This window comes from Colobus angolensis, unplaced genomic scaffold (genome assembly GCF_000951035.1).
Source record: "Colobus angolensis palliatus isolate OR3802 unplaced genomic scaffold, Cang.pa_1.0 Scaffold102, whole genome shotgun sequence".
Taxonomy (NCBI): Eukaryota; Metazoa; Chordata; class Mammalia; order Primates; family Cercopithecidae; genus Colobus; species Colobus angolensis.
This window is the reverse complement of record NW_012111142.1, coordinates 3043372-3065626: the sequence shown is the minus strand read 5'-3', so window position 1 is coordinate 3065626 and position 22255 is coordinate 3043372. Positions and strand designations below refer to the sequence as shown.

Genomic DNA, 22255 nt, shown 5'->3' with positions numbered 1-22255 from the left:
TAAAAAAAAAGAAAAAAAATAAAAAAAAACCTTCTTCTTCTATAATTTCTGTAACTGTACACTCTATGATCTCATAATCCATTCTCTCTTCTCCATCCCATTGTCACCTATAGGAACTCATCATTTTTCGTATGAAATTCTGCAAGACTCCTAATTTGTCTCCCCACCTGTAGGTTTTCCCACTTTTAACTCATCTCTACATAGCACAGCCATCTTTTTCTAGTCAAACTTGGTCATGTTACTTCTCTAATTAAGACCAAATCCTTCAAAGGCTATTTATTCCCTACAGAAAAATAGTTCCAATTTCCTAAAGTGTGGAAGACCCAACTTCATCTCCCACTCTCCATATTACCTCTAATCAATCCTCCAATTTATAACTACTTACAATTCTTCCCCAAATTCATTCTGAGTTCATTATGTCTGTGTACTATGCACATGCTGTTTCATGCTGTTTAATCCCCTTGGAATAATGTTAACCTGTCAGACTCCTATTCATCTTTAAATACTCAGCCCAGGAATTATTTCTACTTATAAGTCTCCCCTAAAAAAACTCAACTAATCAAATACCCCTCTCCTTTGTGCCACTAGTCAAACATAAAAATTCTATCTGGTTAGCTGAAATTTCTTTCAAGTTCAACTTCCCTGCAGGATTTGGGTGAAAGCTGTTAGTAAAAAGTAAGGAGTAAACCTTGAAAAATGATGGGAATGAAAAACACTTTTCCTTCCAGAATTATAAAAAAGAAAAAGAGAATACAGAGACTGAGCAAATGAAGGAAAGAAGAGCTACATTAAGTGGAGGATAGCATATGAATGAAAATGTAGAGTAGGCAGATTATACATCCTGTAAAGTACAACATGATTTACCTGTTTGCCTGTTTTCTTAACTAGTCTGTGAGATCTTAAAGTCAGGAACCATGCCTTGAACAGTGTCTATCAGTGTCAGGTACATAGTAAGTGCTTAATAAATATTTGGTAAATAAATACATTTGTTTCTATAATTTGAGTATATGCCTAAAGGACACATTTTATAAAAACAAAATAAAAGTTATCACTTTCTGGCATTATAAACAAGCAAATAACATCCTCTACCTCAAATCAAATATAGTCCTTATATACAGCAAACAGAAACCATGGTTTTTTTTAAAACAAAATTTAGAAATATCAAGTTATAGATTTCATGTCTCATCCCCAAACAAACGTAAATTACCTATTTGGCCAGCAATGACAGGAGGTCTAACAACTAAAAGTATCAGTTTGTCTAGCAGAAGATGAAGAAATCGGACCACTGGTTCCAACTGGGATGAATTCAGTGCTGAAATACTGCTCTTCAATTCATTTTCTAAGTTATTTTCCATGATTCGCATGTCCCCAATTCGGACTGGGAACATGTGTTCATCCAGAGCATTGACCAGAGCAAAAAATTTGTCAAGATAAGGATCCTAAAACAAAGAATGAACAAAAGCACTAAGCACTTACAACTTTATACATTTCCCAATTCTAAAGGACCACGGACCACTAACATGTCATATTACTTGATAACACTAAAAAGTTCATATAGGTAAACAAACATTGTTTCCAATTAAATCTATTTTCATTTATTATTATAAAATGATCACTTCAAATACTATTAGTTAAGAAAACTACTGATACTAATTAAGAATTTTTTTTTCTTTTTTTTTAGTTTTAGTTTGCTTTATCTGTTTGAAGTTCAATTATTGTGGCAGGCATATGAGTAACCCACTTTTGTCCATTATTAATTTATTGTCTTTCAGCTCCAAAGCCTTTGGATACAAGGCAAACTCACTGCCGTATCTTATAATACTGGAGTCATTCTTTTACTGGAAGCCACCTGTGTACTGCTAAGTAAAATCTATATACTACCAACTTTCTTCCCAAAGACAGCATACAGGTGCTGTGTCTTCTTATTTTCCCCTACCTCACTGTGCAGAAAAGAATTAACACAGTGGGCTTAAGACAGCTATTCTTTGAAAGCCCTGTTTATAAGTTTGGCCTTGGGCTAATGACTGGGAACTTGGATTTCAGGGGGGTTCCCATTGACAGAGATGGTTCACTGTGCCTAAACCATCTGTGCAAATATGGTATAAGCTGAACACCTACTTTCCTTCTGGGAATCTGGAATTTTGGTACATGTTGGGCAAAGGGTGCCTATGTGACAAGCCCCTAGTAAAAAACCCTGGGAATTGAGTCTGTACTGAACTTCTGTGGCAGACAACATTTCACACATGCTGTTTCAACTTGCCCCACGTGATTCCACTGGGAGAGGATTCTTGGAAGCTTATTTCTTGTTTCCTCTGGACTTCACCCTATGAGCCTTTTTCCTTGGCAAATTCTGCTTTGGGAAGCCCTCCACACCACCCTTTCCCTGTACAGGTTAGTGAAGCCTGAATTTCATTTTAAATACTTGCTTCTTCTCACTCTACATATTCTCCATGGAAAACCACATTTACCAATACAGTTTCAGTTATCACATTTATTCTGTTATCTCCAAACCCAAACTTCAAACTAATTACAACCACCTACAGGACATCTCCATCTGAAGTACATAGGCACTTCAAACTCAACAGGTTCAAAAATAAATTCACAGGCACCATAACTGCTTCCCCTTAGCATGGCCCAAAAAGTACTTCTCTCATGTTCTCTATTTAGGGTAGAAATTACCATCTACCTGGACTCTATGGCATTCACGGTCCTTCACAATCTATTACCAGCCTTCTATCCTTATGTATCATGATTTCCTATGCACTTTAAACTACTTTCACACCAGGTTACCTGATGGTCCTTAGACTACTGTAACTCTGTACTTGCTACTCATCATCTGAGTTGCCCACTCTCCCTTTCTCTGTGTAGTAAATGCCTACTTACAAATGCAACAGCTCAGTCTCTAGCAGAACAGATAACTCTCCCCTCTGTACTTTAAAGAATTTAGTTAATATATGTAACACTGTACTAATTTTATCATACATTTTACCCTTTCCCATATTACACTGTAAGGTTGTTGAAGGAAAAGCTCTTTCCTCAACAGGTAACATGTCTGATCTCATGGAACTTACCATTTAATGTGGGAAAGAAACAATAAACAAACATGTATTTATGTGTGTTATATACACACACACAGAGTGACAGAGTCAAAGCGCAACAGAGAAGCTGGGCATAGGCAGCAATAAGTGCAGAGTAAGACGACATACTGTACTGAGGCTGCTATGTTTAAAAGAGTAACCAAGGAAGGCCTCTCTTGAGAGGAAGAGAAACTCTAATTCATAAGTCAAATGAATACCAGGAGGAAAAGCATTCCAGGCAGAGAAAGAGGATGTATAAAACCCATTAGAACTTGGTATATTCCAAAAATAAGGAATTTGGAACAAATGATCCCTAAAAACTCTTTCCATCTGAAATACCCAAGTCTATGATAAATAAAGTGAGCTGATGATGGTTTCTCAATTCTAATTATTCTGCCATGTACCAGAAACTTAGAAAAAAACAAGTCAATTAACTATTTAAAATGAAGTCAATGACATTTTGAAACATAAAATGTTTGCTTTTGTTGACATTCAATGACATTTTGTTGATTCTTTTTAAAAAAATCTTCTAAATATTCCATGTTTTTAACTGACATATATTCTCATAAATCTGACAGCAATGACAGATTTATGACAAGTAACAAAACTGACATCACAAATATTAGATAATACATTCAATTTATTTAAGTGAAATTTGATAATAAAAATTATTAAAACTCACTTGTGTATGGATAGATGAAACAGCAACAACTTCAACATTAAAAACACCTTTGTGATTATCTACCCATTTCATGCCAGGTAGAGGAACCTGTAAGATATTAAATATAATGATCACAGCTGCTTAAGTAGATTATGAACTCTGAAAATAAACAAAAATTACAATATCCCAATGAGAAAAAAATTGTGAAACCAGAGATGTACTTCCAAAATACAATGGTGAGACAGGGATGGGATAGACATTCCCATTCCAAAAAGGAGAAAGAGGAAAGAAGGGGTGACAGGTCCCAAGAAAGTCCAAAATCTAACAAGGAATTGGCTCTTAAGGGTCCATTAGCTCTTCAAGCTCAAACAATACTGGTTTTTGTTTTCTAAATAAATTATATTGTATATGTTTAATATACACCACAATGTTATGGGATATATACAGACAGTAAAATGGCTACTACAGTCAAGCAAATTAACATATCCATAATTTCATAGTTAACTTATTTTTTTGTTTGTTGTTGTGGCAAGATCAGGTAAAACCTGCTAAGAATACCAAATACAGTGCAATTTTATTAACTATAGTCCTCATGCTGAGTGAGATCATTTAATATTTCTATGTCTAGCTTATTTCACTTAGTATAATGTCCTCCATGTTCATCCATGCTGTGGCTAATGGCATAATCTCCTTCTTTTTAAAAGTTGACTGATATTCCATTGTGTGTGTGTGAATATATTAAAAAACAATTTCTATATATACATATATAGTATATCTCTATCACTATATATGTATTTATGTCTCTCTACATAACAATTTATCTACTCATCTGTTAGACACTTAGGTTGTTTCCATATCTTTGCCACTGTGAATAATGCTGCAATACACATGGAAGTGCAGATATCTTTATAAGATAGTGACTTCATTTCCTTTAGGTATTTGCCCAGAAGAGGACTGCTGAGTCACAGGGTAGTTCTATTATTCTTTAGAAACCGCCATCCTGTGTTCCATGATAATTGCATCAATCTACATTCTTACCAACAGTGTACAAGGGTTCTCTTTTTTTTTCCCACACTCTCATCAACATTTGTATCTCTTGACATTTTGATAACGGCCACACTAATGGAAGTAAGGTGATACTGCATAGGTTTTGATTTGCATTTCCCTAATGATTAATGATCTTGAGCACCTTTTCATATACCTCTTGGCCATTTTTATCTTCTTTAGAGAAAGTTTATTCACGTCTTTTGCCCATTTTAAAATCAGGTTATTGGTTTTCTACTACTGAGTTATATGAGTTCTTTGTAAAGTTTGAATATTAACCCCTTAACAGATATGTGGTTTTCAAATATTTTTTCCCAATTCACCGACTTTTGCTTCATTTCTTTTACTGTACAGAAGCTTTTTAGTTTTTATTTCATCTCATTTATTTATTTTTGCCTTTGTAGCCTGAGCTTTTAGTGTGATATCCCAAAAATCATTGCCAAGGCCTATGCCAAGGACTTTTCCCCCTATGTTCTCTTCTAGGTATTTTAAAGTTTCAGGTCTTACGTTTAGGTCTTTTTTCCATTTTCAGTTGATTTTTATGTAATGGTGTAAGATAAGGGTCCAATTTCATTCCTTGGCATGTGGAAATGTAGTTTTCCAGCACTATTTATTGAAGAGACTATCCTTTCTTCATCACATCCTCTTGGTGCCCTTGTTGAAAATTAGCTGTCCATATGTTGGGATTTATTTCAGGTCTCTAAAGAATTACACTCTTTGGCTTCATGCTCTGCCTCTGGGACCACTGGGGCAACAGCATCATCCCCACAGGTCTAGCGTGGGACTACCCCCAGAGCTCCTATGAGCAGGGGTTTGCCCCAAGGCTCTGCCAAATGACTCAGCCCCCAAGGCTTCAGGCAGAGGTTGTTGGGCTGTTGAAACCAAGGCAATGGGCCTGATGATCTCTGAATCACCTTCAGGGTCATTTTCTCCTCATTTTGAAGAACAGTACATGTTGACAGCTGAATAGCTCTATATCCTGTCAAATCCAAAAAGTCCAACATCCTTCCTTCATTTCACCCCATCTCCTTCCCCTTCAGTTGAAAGTGGCAGTGCTTCTGCTTGTATAATTCCATAAACTCTTTATCAGGTGGCAGTCCAGTCATACACTTGGTGTTCTCTTCAGAACATGCTTTCTCATTTTTGCAATGTGGATAGGCTAAAAATATTCTAAATCTTCAAGTTCTGGTTCCTTTAACAGTTCCTTCTTCAATTCAACTCTCTCCTATCACATTTTCTGTAACCAGTCAAGAGGAACCAAGCTGTATGTTCAATACCTCTAGAAAGTTCTTCAAATATCCAAATAGCACACGTTCTATCTTCCACAAAACATGAGAACACAGTATAGCCAAGTTCTTTACTACTTTATTACAACAATCACTTTTCCTGTAGTTTCTAATAACATGTTCCTCATTTCTATATGAGATCTCACCAGAATTGCCCTTAATGTCCTTATTTCTACCATGTACCTCAAAATTCTCCCATCCTCTACCCATTACTCAGTTCCAAAGTCACTTCCATATTTTTAGGTATTTATTACATGAGATGGTTTGGTTCCATGCCCCTACCCAAATTTCAACTTGAATTGTACTCCCAGGATTCTCATGTGTTGTGGGAGGGACCCGGTGGAAGAGAATTTGAATCATGGGGGTGGTTTTCCCCATACTATTCTTGTGATAGTGAATAAGCCTCAGGAGATCTGATGGTTTTATCAGGCGTTTCCGCTTCTGCATCCTTCTCATTTTCTCTTGCCACCACCATGTAAGAAGTGCCTTTTACCTCCCATCATGATTCTGAGGCTTCCCCAGTCAGTGAAACCATAAGTCCAATTAAACTTTTTTTTCTTCCCAGTCTTGGGTATGTCTTTATCAGCAGTGTGAAAATGTACTAATACATTACAGTAGCACCCCACTTCCTGGTACCAAAGTCTGCATTCATCAGTTCAGGTTGCATAACAAAATATCATAGACTGTGTGGCTTAAACAACAGAAATTTATTTTCCCACTGTTCTCTGGAAACTAGAAATCCAAGATCAAGGTGCCAGCACAGTCAGTTTCTGGTGAGGGTTCCCACCCTGGGTTGCAGATGGCCACCTTCTTGCTTGTATACCCACACTGGGGGAGAGGGGACGTCAAGCTCTCTGGTCTCTTCTTACAAGGGCACTAATCCCATTATGAAGGCCCCACCATTGTAACCTTGTCTAAACCCAATTCCTTCCCAAAGACCCCATCTCCAAATGTCATCACATTGAGGGTTAGGCTTCAATATATGATTTTTTGGGGGGAAAACAATTTGTTCCATAGCAGAGAGATTAAGAAACTTGCCCAGGATCACACAATTAAGTGTTGCAGCCAGGATTAAAGCCCTAGAAGATTATGTTATATTGCTGTTCAAAAGCATATAGATTTTTAAAAAAATAACAAAAATCCTTTCATAATCCCACACCTCTTCTGAGAGTTAACTTTGCTCAATTTGGTATATAAAGATTTAACTTGCTCCTACACAATTACCTACATACAGACTTGGATTGTGGCTATGTTGTTAAGTAAATAAAATAGAATTAAAAAGAAACAGAGTGTATCAGCAGCACGGAGGAGGGAAAGGTTGCAAATTCATGCCGTGAAGAAAGACTTCTTTGATGAGATGCTGCTGTGTCTACAATTTTAATAAAGAAAAGGACTCAGCTATGTCAAGATCAAGAAAAGGAAAGAGAAAATTCAAAGGGCTGGAGGCAGAAAAAAGCTTGGAAGAAGCTGTCAGTGCAGAGAGAAAGGGATGTAGTAATGATTGTAGAAGATGATGTTGGAGAAGTGGAAAAGACCAAATCATTCAGAGATTTGTAGGTCATGGGAAAAAATACTTGGATTATGTCTATGTGAAAGAAAAAGCCAGAGAAATGTTTTATTTGATCATAAGCAATAGAATGAAACCACCTAATTTTAATTTTAAAATTGCTTTATTTTGTGAGAATGGGTTTCAAAGAGGCAAGAACTGAAAAATATTATAAAGCAGAGAAAGTGAATGAAATAGGAACTATATATACCAGAAACACAAAATCTTAGTAATACAATGTTGAATGAAAAAAACCAAGTCCCAGAGGATTATATATCACGATAAGCTTTTTGTTAAATTCATAAAATAAAGTAAATAATGTTGTATTTTGGCATACAAATATTTCATTTTAAAAGTAGTTTTAAAAGGCTTGTTTACAGGACACTGAATATACTTAAGGTTACAGAAATATACACTTAAAATTAAAATGATAAACTTTATGTTATATATATTTTTACCATAACATTTTTATTTATTTTGAAGAGACAGGTTCTGGTTCAGTCACCCAGGCTGGAGTGCAGTGGTGCAATCACAGCTCACAGTAAACTCAAACTCCTGGCTTCAAGGCATCCTCCCTCCTCAGCCTTCCAAGGCACTGGGATTATAGGTATAAGTCACCACACCAAGCATTTTTACCATAATTTTTTAAAATCCTAATTTTATACGGTTACAAGGAAGAAGAGTACGGAAAAGGGGAGGAGTCAGGAAGTACCTTGGCTGTAAGGAACTGCATTTTAAAGTTACTTTGATATTAGAAAATGCCATTGGCCGCCCAGAACCCCATGAGTTCAACACAGAAGGCATCAGAGTCTTCTACCTGCCCCCAAATGCCATGTTTCTAATTCAACCTCTAGATTGGGAGTCATAAGGATCTTTAAGATTCATCACACATGGCACTCTATGGAAAGGAGTGTGAATGCTATGAAGAGAACCCCAATAAATAGAACATCATTAAAGTCTGAAAGGATTATACCACTGAAAATGCTATCACTGTTGTAACAAAAGCCATCAAGCCCAAAACAATAAATTCTTGCTGTAGAAAACTGTCCAGAGGTTGTCATGACTTCACAGACTTCATGACAGAGCCAATTAAGAAAATCATGAAATAAATTGTGGATATGGCAAAAAGGAAAAAAAAAAAGAGGGGTAAAGATTTCCAAGGAGAAATTTATGAGCTCATAGACACCAGACTGGAGGAATTAATAGAAAATGACTTGATGGAGATGAGTGCTTCTAAACCAGTGCCAGACATTGAGGCAGAAAACATAGAAGAAACAGTGTCAGAAAACAAATTGACACTATACAACATGGCAGAAGGGTTATTCAAGACTGCTTTCGACTTCTTTTAAAACATGGACCCACCTGTGCTAAGGGCACTGAAACTAAAACAAACGATGGAATAAACATTGGCATCACATAGAAATATTTTTTTCCTTTTTTTTATATTGAGACAGTCTTACTCTGTCGCCCAGGCTGGAGTGCAATGGCACAATCTCGATTCACTGTCAACCTCCGTCTCCTGGGTTCAAGCGATTCTTGTGCCTTAGCCTCACGAGTAGCTGAGATTACAGGTGCCTGCCACCACACCTGGTTAATTTTTTATGTTTTTAGTAGAGAAGGGGTTTCGCCATGTTAGCAAGACTGTTCTTGAACTCCTGACCTCAGGTGATCTGCCCACCTCAGCCTCCCAAAGTGCTGGGATTACAGGCATGAGCCACTATGCCTGGCCAGAAACACTTTCTCAAAAGAGATGGGGTCTTGCTATGTTGCCCAGGCTGAAGGGCACTAGCTATTCAAAGGCACAACCACAGCAAAGTGCAGCCTCAAACTCCTGAACTCAAGTGATCCTCTCAAGAAGCTGGGATTACAGGTGTGCCACTGCATCCTGCTCTGGAAACATTTTTAGAGGAATGAAAAAGCAAAAATGTCAGACAGAAATTATGATGTATTTCTGTAAAGTTACACCAAATGTGCCTGCTTCCCCTTCCACCTCTTCCACCTCTTCTACCTCTGCCACCTCTAAGATAGCAAGACCAATCCCTACTCTTCCTCCTCCTCCTCAGCCGACCCAACATGAAGACAATGAGGATGAAGACCTTTATGATGATCCACTTCTACTGAGGGATAGTAAATATATTTTCTGTGCCTTACAATTTTCTTAAGAACATTTTCTTTTCTCTATATCACTTTATTTTAAGAATACGGTATATAATACATTTAACATACAAAATACATGCTAATTAACTGTTTATGTTACTGGTAAGGCTTTCAGTCAACAGTAAACTATTATATTAGTACTTAAGTTTTTAGGGAGTCAAAAGTTATCTGTGGATTTTCAAGTGCATGCTAGGGAGGAGGGATGTTACCCCTTACCGCCATGTTGTTTAAGGGTCAACTGTTTAAAAAAGTTTTGGCTCTTAATCAGGTGGCTTATTTCACATGTCAAGCAGTCTATATTTTATGTCTATAGTCAAATCCAAATTATCACCATATTCTTGATCTGTGAGCATATATAGTATGGTAGCTAGAAGAAAATCATGAGTCTTCCTTTAGAAAGCTGAACTTGCACTGCAATTAAGTAAAAACAAATCCTTAACTTCAACAAAAATATATTTTCTTTTAAAACATCTCCTTTGAAATACAATACTCTTTGACAAAAGGCCACCTTTCTGTGTAACAAAGTCACACGAAAAAGTCATCCTGAAAAGATGTGTCCCTGGAAAAATGAATGAAAGACTGGGCGGAGGGAGAGTCATATTTCTTACTCTATTGTCTTTATTCATTAATCTAATAAACATATATTGAGTGTCTATGACATGCCAAATACTGTTCTAAATACTTGTAGACACCAATGAGCAAGACAGACAAAGTTCCTACCCTCATGGTGTTTATACTCTACAGAGAATAAATAAACAAAAAACATTTTAAATATAAAGTCAATGATAAATGATACGAGGAAAAATAAACAGATAAAGTGGGAGAGGCTGCTATTTAGAATAATCATAGACAACTTCCTTGGTGAGGTGATATTTGAGTGGAAGTCTGAGTAAAATGAAGAAACAGGCTTTGCAACAGAGCACTGCCAGCAGAGGGGAGAGCAAAGGGCCTGAAATGGAAACGCACTTTTCATGTGTGAGGAACAGCAGAGGCTCTGTGCTATGTGGCTAGGGCAAAGTGAGTGACAGAGAACAGTGAGAAATAAGATCAGAGCAAAAGTCTTGAATCGTTTTTAAAAAATAAAAATACATACAAATTTATTTGTGAATACATTTTGAATTGTATTCTGAAAACAAATGTCACCAGGACATATTCACAAGGCATATTTTAGAGTAACATTTACAGCAGTTATATTCAAAATCATTAAGAGACACTGACAACCACTGTGTTTCTCTCAAGAGTAACTTTGGTTTATGAACAGTGGCTATGATTCTTGATTGAGATTTTTCCAATGTTTGTGTTACGAGTCTTTCAAATCACATATGTAATCATCAAAGTTGCCAATATTTCTTGTATTACAGGTTCACAGCAACTGTGTTTTCATTCACACAATCATCAATTACAAAAAGATTCTAAAAAATTAATTTAAATGTTTTTCTTCCTCCAGTCTTTTAGTGAAATGTTAACAGTCTACTAAAAAAAAAAAAGAAATATTCATTTATTTAAAGAAGCTTCTCATGTTACAGTATGAAAATTCTCCAAAATGATCTTTTGAGTTTTCATTCCATGTATTATTTTGCTTTTAAAATGAGGATATTTAAATTTAAATTTAAAAACAGGATAAAAGCTTCTAAGTTTTATGTAAAAGAATTTTAATCATGGGGGAAAATACTTTTCCTTCATGATCTATAAACTTTAAGTAGAAGAAATGGCAAGAGTGTGCTTGGTAAAAACATATTTATAGTAAAAAACCCATTTTATTCAATCTGGAGAAAGTCAACATGGGAGATACTGACCTCAGGAGACAGTACAGAATAAGCCTGTGGTGGTTTCTCCAGTGAGACTGGTAAGCAAAACTGGCCAGTCTTCAACCGTCCATTCTGAAGCATTGGTATCCACTTTTAAAGAAAATAAAACAATTTTATTTTAAATACATTTGCTATAAAAATACTTACTTAGAAAGCACGTTTTAAGAACTTGGTACAAGCCAAATTTGTCTCATATCATCAAACATTAAGGGATTTAATTATATAAGTAATAATAATAATAGGCCTTCATAATTCCTCTAAAGAGAAGTTTCCCTAATGAAATTTTATTAAGCAGGAGATCCTCAAAACATTATTATTACTAACCATGCAATATTAAAATCTGAGGCAAAAAGTCAGTCTTAGAAAAAAGCCATAAAGTAAATATATTTTAAAACTGAGATAATCATTTCAATGTAAATAGTGAAAGAAATAATTGATTAGATAGGAATCCTAGAAAAAAAAAGTATGATCATAAATTTATTGTCTTACAGTTAGAGCAAAACTCATGTCACAAATTGCCAGAGACAAAAATAATGAATCAAATGTTAGCTTTTCTCTTTTGGCTGAAAGCGTAATTTTTCTGACAGAATTGTGTTACACCATACAATGATGTCCTTCATCTTAGGTTTATCTTTGCAATTCAATCGTAGTAATTTATTTTTTATTTTTATTTTTATTTTTGAGACAAGGTCTCACTCTGTTACCCAGGCCGGAGTGCAGTGGCATGATCTTGGCTCACTGCAACCTCTGCCTCCCAGGCTCAAGCAATCCTCCCATCTCAGCCTCCCTAGCAGCTGGGATCACAGGTGCACGCCACCACACCTAGCTAATTGTTTTATTTTTGGTAGAGATGGGGTTTTGTCATGCTGCCCAGGCTGGAAATCATAATTTTGAAAAAGACACAAGGGTTTTAATTTTTCTCCAATATTCTCTTTTACTCATTTTATATTAAAATCATTATCTGCTGAAGAGTCAGTGAACCTATTATATTTATGCTTCATTGTTGGGTATACACCTAATAATCAGGACTAACACCCAAGTGTTTATACATGCTAGTTAATAAATCAATTAATTACATTAGCTAATTACATTAATGGCCATTTTCTTGTTATAATGGCTTTTCCTAATCAATGCAACTTCATAACTATGGGGAATCAGACAGGGAATATTCAAATAACAAGAAACAAGCCAGGCGCCATGGTTCACACCTATAATCCTAGCACTTTGGGAGGCCAAGGCAGGTGGATCACTTGAAGCCAAGAGTTTGAGACCAACCTGGCAAACATGGTGAAACCCCATCTCTACTGAAAATACACAAAAATTAGTTGGACATGGTGGAGGGCACCTGTAATCCCAGCTATTCAGGAGGCTGAGAGAGGAGAACTGCTTGAACCCAGGAAACGGAGGTTGCAGTGAGCCAAGATTGCGCCACCGCAATCCAGCCTGGGAGACAGAGACTCTGTCTAAAAGAAAACAAAAAAAAGAAAAAGAAGGCCAGGTGCGGTGGCTCACGCCTGTAATCCCAGCACTTTGGGAGGCCGAGGCGGGCAGATCACGAGGTCAGTAGATGGAGACCATCCTGGCTAACACAGTGAAACCCCCGTCTCTACTAAAAATACAAAAAAAAATTAGCTGGGCATGGTGGTGGGTGCCTGTAGTCCCAGCTACTCAGGAGGCTGAGGTAGGAGAATGGTGGGAACCCAGGAGGCGGAGCTTGCAGTGAGCCAAGATCATGCCACTGCACTCCAGCCTGGGTGACAGAGTGAGACTGCATCTCAGGGAAAAAAAAAAAGAAAAAGAAAAACAGAAAGAAAACAAAAACTGACAAGAAATATCAACTGTATCTTAAATATCACCATTGTTTTAGCTCTTTGATCTAAATATTCAACCAAAAAGACTTACCGTATATCCAACTGGTGTTTCAAGAGGAGTATTTTGTTTTTGTTGACAACTAACATGATAAAAAGTAAAAAGCAAGTGATGATGGTCAGTTAAAGTAGCAGGAAGCTTAACCTTGATTTCTTCATGAAAATCAGGAGACCTTCACACAAAAAAACAAAAAACAAAAAAACAAAAAAACACAACAGTCAGTAACTTGTCCAAAATAAATAATATATTTGTATATTTGAATAATTTAAAAATTTTAAGATTCATGTTTAATTTTTCCTCTAGTCCAAAATGTTTTTCTTTATCCCCAATCTCTAAATAACTAAATCCTACTTCCATAAAAGAGAGCTGCCACTGTTTCTGAAACTTCTCATCCCATTTTTCTTAATAGGCTGAGTAATCCTACTGTTTGAAAGTTCATTAATAATCACCACCTTGATCTTGAGATCTCCATTAGATTGGAAGCTGTACAAAAGAGGACACTGACAGGGCACGGTGGCTCACGACTGTAATCCTAGCACTTTGGGAGGCCGAGGCAGGTGGATCACAAGGTCAGGAGATCAAGACCATCCTAGCAAACATGGTGAAACCCCATCTCTACTAAAAATACAAAAAAAATTAGCCAGGCGTGGTGGCAGGCACCTGTAGTCCCAGCTACTCAGGAGGCTGAGGCAGGAGAATGGCATGAACCTGGGAGGCAGAGCTTGCAGTGAGCTGAGATCACACCACTGCACTCCAGCCTGGGCGACACAGGGAGACTCTGTCTCAAAAAAAAAAAAAAAAAAAAACACTAAGGTAGGGAGTTCTATATTTATGAGCCAATTCTGATAAACAATTCACAAAACATTTTCCCTACATAGGAGTATGCTTTCATATTAAAACTAATGTGTAAAAAAACTAATTTGTAAACAAAGTGGTTAAAAAGGCATCTTTAGACAACTTAATATCAAAATATCACACTGGAGGCCAGGTGTAGTGACTCACACCTGTAATCCCAGCACTTTGGGAGGCTGTGGTGTCAGGATTACTTGGAGTCAGGAGTTTGAGACCAGTCTACATAACATAGCCAGACTCATCTCTACAAAAAAAAAAAAAAAAAAAAAAAACAAGTCCTAGCTACTTGGGAGGCTGAGATGAGAGGATCACTTGAGTCCAGGAGTTCAAGGCAGCAGTGAGCTATGATCCTGCCACTGCACTCCGGCCTAGGTGACAGAATGAGACAAAACATAAATAAAATAAAATATTTTTAAAAAAAAGATCTAGTTTTGCTCTATAGACTGTCTTACATCAACCATCTCGTCGGAGAAATAAAAAAAGTTACCAAAACATGGACTAGAATTGACCGCTAAAATAAACAAAAAACCCAGTGAAATCAGGAAACGCCCACAAACTGCATTTGTCTTAGTTTAGAAGCGCTTCCAGACTCTTAAGAATACAACAAATATCTTGTTTGATCACACCAATGACACTTTCTTCTCAATATTCACTGAGAATAATCCCAAGAGGGCACTTTTGTAGAAAAGCATGGCTGCTATTCATAACACAAAGGGATAAAACCTTAGCATTCCAACCTTCCATATTCAATGAGTGTCTCTCAGAATTATATTCAACAAAAACGCAACCAAACCATATTGCTCCAACTATCCTTAAAGCGAGGTCTGTCCCATCAATCAGGTTTTCTTCCTTAGATGTTAATAGGTCAAATATCCTTCCATCTCAAATAAGCCTCAAAAACATTAACAGGTATAGACTTGAACAAAGGAATATTAAGTAGAACAAGGCTTTTGATAATAAACAAGAAAGATAGCTAATGTTAGCCATCTGAGAACTTGATGACTTTGGTGAAAAAAAAAAAGACACTAGGCATCTTATTACTAATCCCACCAATCACCACTGAATTATGAGAAAGCTGAGTTTACCAACAATGTCAGATGGCATAGTCATTTTAATTCCACTGATGCTGCAAACAACAAAAAAAAGACCTAGTAATAAAATGGGATAATTTTTAGAAATTACTATCTTCTTTATCAATACATTTCCTGGTATTCAGTGTTTTAGTTCACTTCTGTCCTAAAAATCACATAATGTGAAGACTTTTGTTGAAAATTAAATATCTAAGAGAGTTATTCATTCAATAAGTAGGTTTAATTGCCCACCTTTGGCTAAACATTGCATTACTTTTGTAGTGGTGTTAAAGATGAACATTAAAAAACAACTACCCTGAAAAAGTATGCAACTTAGTAGGAATATAAATAAGACACACATATATCAATAGCTATGCTATAAAACAGGGGTTGGCAAACTATGGCCTATGAGCTAAAAATAGTTCACTGCCTGGTTTTGTATAGCCTGCAAACTAAGAATGGTTTTTACATTTTTAAATGGGGGTAAAAAAGAATAATGCTATTTCACAATATGTGAAAATTATATGAAATTCAAATTTCAATGTCCATAAATAAAGCTTTATTGAAACACAGCTATACCCATTTACTTGTAACATCTCTTACTGTCTATGGCTGTTTTTGCACTATAATGGCATAGATGAATGGTTGCAAGAGAGACCATATAACCACAGGCCTAAAATATATACCATCCAGTCCTTTGTAGAAAATGTTTGCCGACCCCTGGTATACAGCATATAGGGTTATGTGCTTCAAGAACAGAGCTGAACAGATTACTTCAAGTTAGAGATCAGGAAATTGTAACTTAGGAGATAATATTTGATATGGACCTTGAAGAATGAGTAGGAGTTCAATAAATAAAGGGATTTGATATTATAATAGAAAAAAAAACCAAGAATGGCCCAGAAACAGGACAGCACAGGATATGTTTAGTAATAAAGCAGAAAGGAAATCAGCAAGACTTAACAGATTATTGAATATTAAAGAGGAAAGACAAAGATGTCTTAAATTTTGAGCCAGAGTATCTGGAAAAATGGTGGTACCATTAGTAAAAATGGAGAGTAAGAAAGACATAGGGTCAGGACAAGAGTCAGGGATAGATACATGAACACAGAGAAGACAGCAGGGCATCCAAATGAGCATGTCCAATAGGCCACTAAAAATATGTATCTGTATTTCAAAAGGAAGGTATGACTAAAAACAGAATTGGAAACAATCCACATAAACATTAAGGCGGTAGCATTTTCACTGAATGTAACTATGAGAGATACATGTACGATTATTTAAGAAAACAATATATTAAGAACGAGAGTTAAGGGCAAAACTTTAGTGTTTTGTGTGGAATGCCTTACACTTACGGGAAAAAGAATACTACAGAAAAAAAAAGAAGTGTTCAAAGAGGTAGAAGGAAGTCCAAGACAAGGCCATAACATAAAGATAAGAGGAAAGTTTTAAGAAGGGTGAGGAAAACACATACTATACAACAGCACTGAGAAAGGATTGTTGTGTTTGTAAGTATGGAAACAGAAGCTTCTTTTTGAGAATAAGAGACAGAGCCAATGAAGCAGGAGACTAATGCTGCAAGAAACAGAATAAATGATTGACTTATATTCTGAAAGAGGTCAAAAGGATCATTTGAAAGCAGGGGTGAAAAGATTCACATTTACCAGGGAGTAGGCCATCATTTCCCATGAAGCAGAAGGAAAGGCAAATCAGTATAGAGAATTTGAGATGAAGAGTAGAAAAGCTGATGGAACATCTCAAGTTGGATGGTCTTAATAAACAGGAATGCTGAGAGTAAAGCACACAGAAAAGAAGTAGGAGCTAGAAGAAACTGCTGTAGCTATTGCTAAATGAGGGCAAAGTTTTAAAAACAAAAAACAAAAAAACAATGACAATAAGACTACAAAAGAGCTGAGGCCAAAAAAAAGATAAAATGAATTACTATAGCCCTATCATATGATACAACATCAATTTGTGATAGTCCTGATTAATACAATTTTGTGATTTTTCTCCAACAGTATTCAATAATCCCCCCAAAAAGAAAGCAGAAATTAAAGGTTATCCAAAGTTAGCAATTTCTCAAGGAAGAAAAATGGCAAGTCGCTAAATCAAAGAATTAATGGATACTGGTAGCATCACCAATTTAACTGACTAATGTGTTCAAGTTTAGTAAAGGGTTAAGTTACTACAAACTGTCAGGTGGAAATAACTGGGAAAGACCAAAGGACCAGAGGCCACAATGATAATCAGTAACAATATAATAAAAATGAAAGGATCAGAGAATTCGATAGAAAAGATGTTGGTGTACAAAGTCATATTTGAGATGTCAATAGAGAATGGCTGTGCATCCACAGGTTGAAAATTATAACTCTGATGTCAGCCTTGAATTTGGCACATTTAGTGCAGCAAAGCATTTGGTAAACACACTAATGTGAGTGCTAACAATGCCACTGAGAAGTGAGTAACTTTGAAAGAAATATTTGAATTCAGTACCTGTTATGATATACTACGGCTGTATAGGCTTCCTTTGAAAATTCTGAACAGCTAGATTTACCAAAGATTACCTGAAACAAATAACAGCATGTTGAAACTTTGTTGTAGTAAATGCTGGATGTTTCATACCTATGTAAGAATTTGTCTGATTTAATAACTATTTGAGAAAAATGGGCAAAATCAGCCCAATGAAGAACAATGTGCCTACTGACGTTCATCAAAAAGTTCAATTGCTTAACTATAAGTTTCTTTTCAACAGACCCATCTGACATTCAAACATTTTGAAAGTTTCTATCAATTTTATTTATATCTACTGGAAATTAGATACATTTCTTTCCTTTTTCTTAAAGAAGGTGAAGAATTCACTTTTAATCAGATGTAGTATATTATTTGGAACTTATATAAGAAATATAAATAGTGGCATAAACCTACTATACAAATTGTTGGCTTCAACACTAAAACAGCAGAGTCATTCTGAAAGTCAAATATAAATTATATATGATATCAGAAATCCTATTTTAGGTCAAGCTATGATCCTTTGCTTCTAATATTTCCTTCAAGCTACTCTACAATAGAGGAGGAGCTCCATTCTTATATTTTTGCATACATATATTTTTTAATCCACTATGTTAAAAAGAATACAATATTACTTTTGGAATAAGTTTATAGGTAAAGTAATTCAGTCTTGTATATCTGTCTCTTGAATTCTGGAGTAATAACAGGAATACTGTGGTTAGAGCAGCTGATTAGATAAATGGCTCAACCTCAAGGTTATAGCAATAATTCCTAGGTGAGACACACTTGCAGTGTTATCTAGCCAGAGATTAAACTTTTAAAGTCTGTATAGCCATCTTTACACATGCTTGAATAGATGTGTGAACCTGTCAGCACACTTCCATCAACACAACTGGTAAAACAACTCGAAGTTTATTATTTATATAAAGAGATTAATTGGCATCATCCTTAATTAGAAAGGCATATTAGCAGGTATTTCTGTTTCTTTTTAAAACATTTCAAGCAGGCTCTGTTATTTTAAGGGTATATACAAGTGTAATAATTATGACTTTCCTAACATATATATAATTTCCTCAATTTACAAATACCTTAGTATGTTTTCATAAATTGTTCCTGTGCCAGAATTATGAAGTTCACGATTTTATTATGTCAGTATTACATTATCAAAAATTTATCTTAGGACCCATTTAAACAGTCCTTTTTTTTAAAAAAAAAAAAGCAAACACAGTATGTCTCTGTTTATATACTCTTTCAAATCAGCCACTTCACACATAAAAACATTGTATTTTCATATGACTAATAACACACAAGTAAAAGAAATGCAATACCTTTATTTCCCTCTGAGATGCTATCACTTTTCACAAAACTTGTTTACTTTCATAATATGAATGACATAAAGCAGACAGTGTTCCTTTTTTGACCATCTGACATGTATTTTTAATCATTCAGTAATATAGACTGAGCATTAATTATTTATCCAAAAATGTGATAGGAGTCAAGATATAGATAGGAGTAAGACATCATCCCTGCTCTCAAGGAGCTCACAATCTAATGGGCGAGATTAAGAAATAAATATAGAATTATAAAGTGATAAAGTTCCATGAAAGAAGTGAGAAGATGCTATGGTAGCACCAAAGAGGGAGTGGTCTAACTGCCAGGATAGGATGGGTGCAGCTGGGGCTCTGTAGAGGAGGCCACATATATGATAAGACAAGAAAGAGTCTGTTAGGTAAACAATAAAAGTAGATTATTCTACATATACTACATCTGTCACATGCTCAAATTTATATGGCAACTCACACATAGGCTGACCAAGCATCTATTTTCACAATCTAGTATCTTTTCATCAACTATCATAGTACATTCATTCCTTCAGCAGAAATAAACTAGTATAAAACATGAAATGTGAATTCCAAACCTCAAAAATAAGTTCTACAATTATTCAACAAATATTTATTCAGTATGTAGTATATGCAATAAACTGAAAAAAATGCCATAGGAGAATACAAAGATGAATAATTTGTGCTCACTATGTCAAGGAGATATACAAATGTTGATGTAACCGAGGCAATAGGGTAGAAGAAAACGTATCTTTCCTAGTATGTGGAAAATCAGAAGAACTTCATTAAAAGATGGACATGGAAGGATAAAATAAGACTATTAACAATGCACCTATTCTTAGCTCATTTTCATCCCACTAGGGTTCTCAGAGGTTGAGCATCTATAGCAATAGCATGTTTCTATTCCATATATTACTAACTTCGGCTGAGCCAAAAATTCACTCTCATGAAACTTGCATTTATTAGTGTCCCACAAATCCTGAATGACAATTTGGACATTGAAGAATCTCTAGTCTGGTCTCCATCTACTATTTCTGATTTTTCTTCCAGTGCTCTGGTTCACTGGCAACTCACCACTGTCATTACGGTTCATGGGCATTTCCCAACTTGAAATGCTTTCCTTTCCCCACTCTCCAAACACACTGCTATTAACATTTTAATGACCTTTGATTTCAGCACAAAAGTACCTCTTCCACGAGATGCTTCTTACCTCAGTAAAGCATTCTCTCCCACCTCTGAACACCTACCTATTCCTTTGAATCCCTATATCAGTCTTCTAATAATTAGCACATAGCTTGATCCTCAACATTGTCTGCAAAATGTAATCCCTGGTGAGACTTAAAAATACTGAAATCTGGTTCAATCCCAGAGATTACGATTTAATTTAAATGAGATTCAGCCTGAGCACTGGTATGTTTGAAAAGCTCCCCAGGTGAATCTAATGTGCAGCCAAGATTGAGAACTAATGCCAGAGTCTGTCAACCAAGGTGGGAAAGCCACACATACTAAATCACCTGCGGAGCATTTTCAAACTATAACGCAGCCTCATATACCACACATCACTTCCCACCTCCCCTAGTTGGCCTTACATTCTAAAGGGAGTTGAGGAGAATAAGAATCATAGACGCCAAAAGTACAGAAAAGGTATCTCTACTTTGATACAGTTCTCTAGGTGATATTGATCTAACTCTCTTTTGAAAACTACTATTTTAGATTTATATGTATTCATTTTATATCCTCTGTATTACAAGTCTTATTCATCTTTGTATTTCTAGGAGTGCCTAACATATACCAAGTCTTCAAAAACAAGTTAGTCTTTAAGTAATATCATTACTATCTCTATACAGAAAGTAATGCAGTTAGAAATTTGGTTTGAAAGATCACATTAATTTCCAGGTTGGAGCTGCCAACCAAAAAGAAAGAAAAAAGTCTATTTGAACTGTATACAAAAAATTAGAAAAGTAAACGAACATTTCTTACCGGCATGGCATTGCTTGGATCCTCTCCATACATAAACTGGACTTTCACCGTTATATTTCTAGCAGAACCTTGACGATTGGCAAAATTAAGACTCTGAGGGTATATGTAGAGAAGATTCCTGTGAAAGCAACAGCAAGATAGTAAACACAAATCTAAAAAACACTATGTATCACTCACAAAATACCACAAAATAAGTGAGCAAATGCTGAATTACAGATATTGGCTAGCCATTATGCTAACTATTTAACATGTGATGTTTTATTTTCTTTTGAGAGCAATCATTCAAATACACAGCAAACACGTCCCAATTTTGCAGATAAACTGAGATTCAGAAAAATTAATTGATCTTCATATACAACCAAGTAAATGACAAAGCTGAAATCAGAGTACAGGTCAGTCAGACCTCAAAACTCATTATCTTCACTCTACAAGAGGCTTATGGAATAAATGAATATGGACTGAAACATTATTAAGTTAAAAAATAGTTATAATATTATCTTAGTTCCCCCAAGCACATATAAATACGATGACATTTATAAATGTGGCTTTTGTATAAATGTGATTAAGAATTTAAGAGGTATAATATTCCACATTATTTTTCAAAAATGCATTACAATATGATGGGTATAATAGAGTTAGGTAGTTACTACAAGACAATAACATCCTAATTTGTATTTGTTTGAATTCTTGTCCAGCTTATGATCTTTATCATAGACAAACTTTAATAGTCCTCACTGCCAACACACAGAAGAGAAATAATTCAAGAAAAGACACCAAAGAGCTTAAAAAAAAAAAAAAAATTAAGAGTTACTTTACCTGAAGACTAGTGCTTATAGCCAATGAACAAGACGTTGAGTATAATACAACCTTGCTAATCAACTGCTGGGGCAATGAAAACAGGTCTAAATATCCTGAAGAGTGGTAGGGCAATATAGAAATTTTAAATGAACACAACACACACACCTCTAACCTGAGAAGAAAACTGCACACATGTACAAATGATCATGTTCCATAAGAGAATGATTACACAAAATTACAAAGAAACACAATATTCATC

At 35.6% G+C, this 22255-nt stretch overlaps 1 protein-coding gene across 7 annotated transcripts in view; it reads right to left on the bottom strand.

Annotated features, from left to right (window-relative positions):
• DOCK7 (dedicator of cytokinesis 7) overlaps window positions 1-22255 on the bottom strand; it is a 220635-nt gene that overhangs the window by 117339 nt on the left and 81041 nt on the right. For all 7 annotated transcript variants that reach the window (XM_011941023.1, XM_011941032.1, XM_011941041.1 and 4 more), the window contains exons 14-19: window positions 21199-21316; window positions 17864-17934; window positions 13482-13620; window positions 11568-11669; window positions 3760-3846; window positions 1208-1439 (exon numbers count right to left, since the gene is read on the bottom strand). In XM_011941023.1, the coding sequence (XP_011796413.1) occupies window positions 1208-1439; window positions 3760-3846; window positions 11568-11669; window positions 13482-13620; window positions 17864-17934; window positions 21199-21316 (749 nt within the window). The remainder of the gene's footprint in view (window positions 1-1207; window positions 1440-3759; window positions 3847-11567; window positions 11670-13481; window positions 13621-17863; window positions 17935-21198; window positions 21317-22255) is intronic.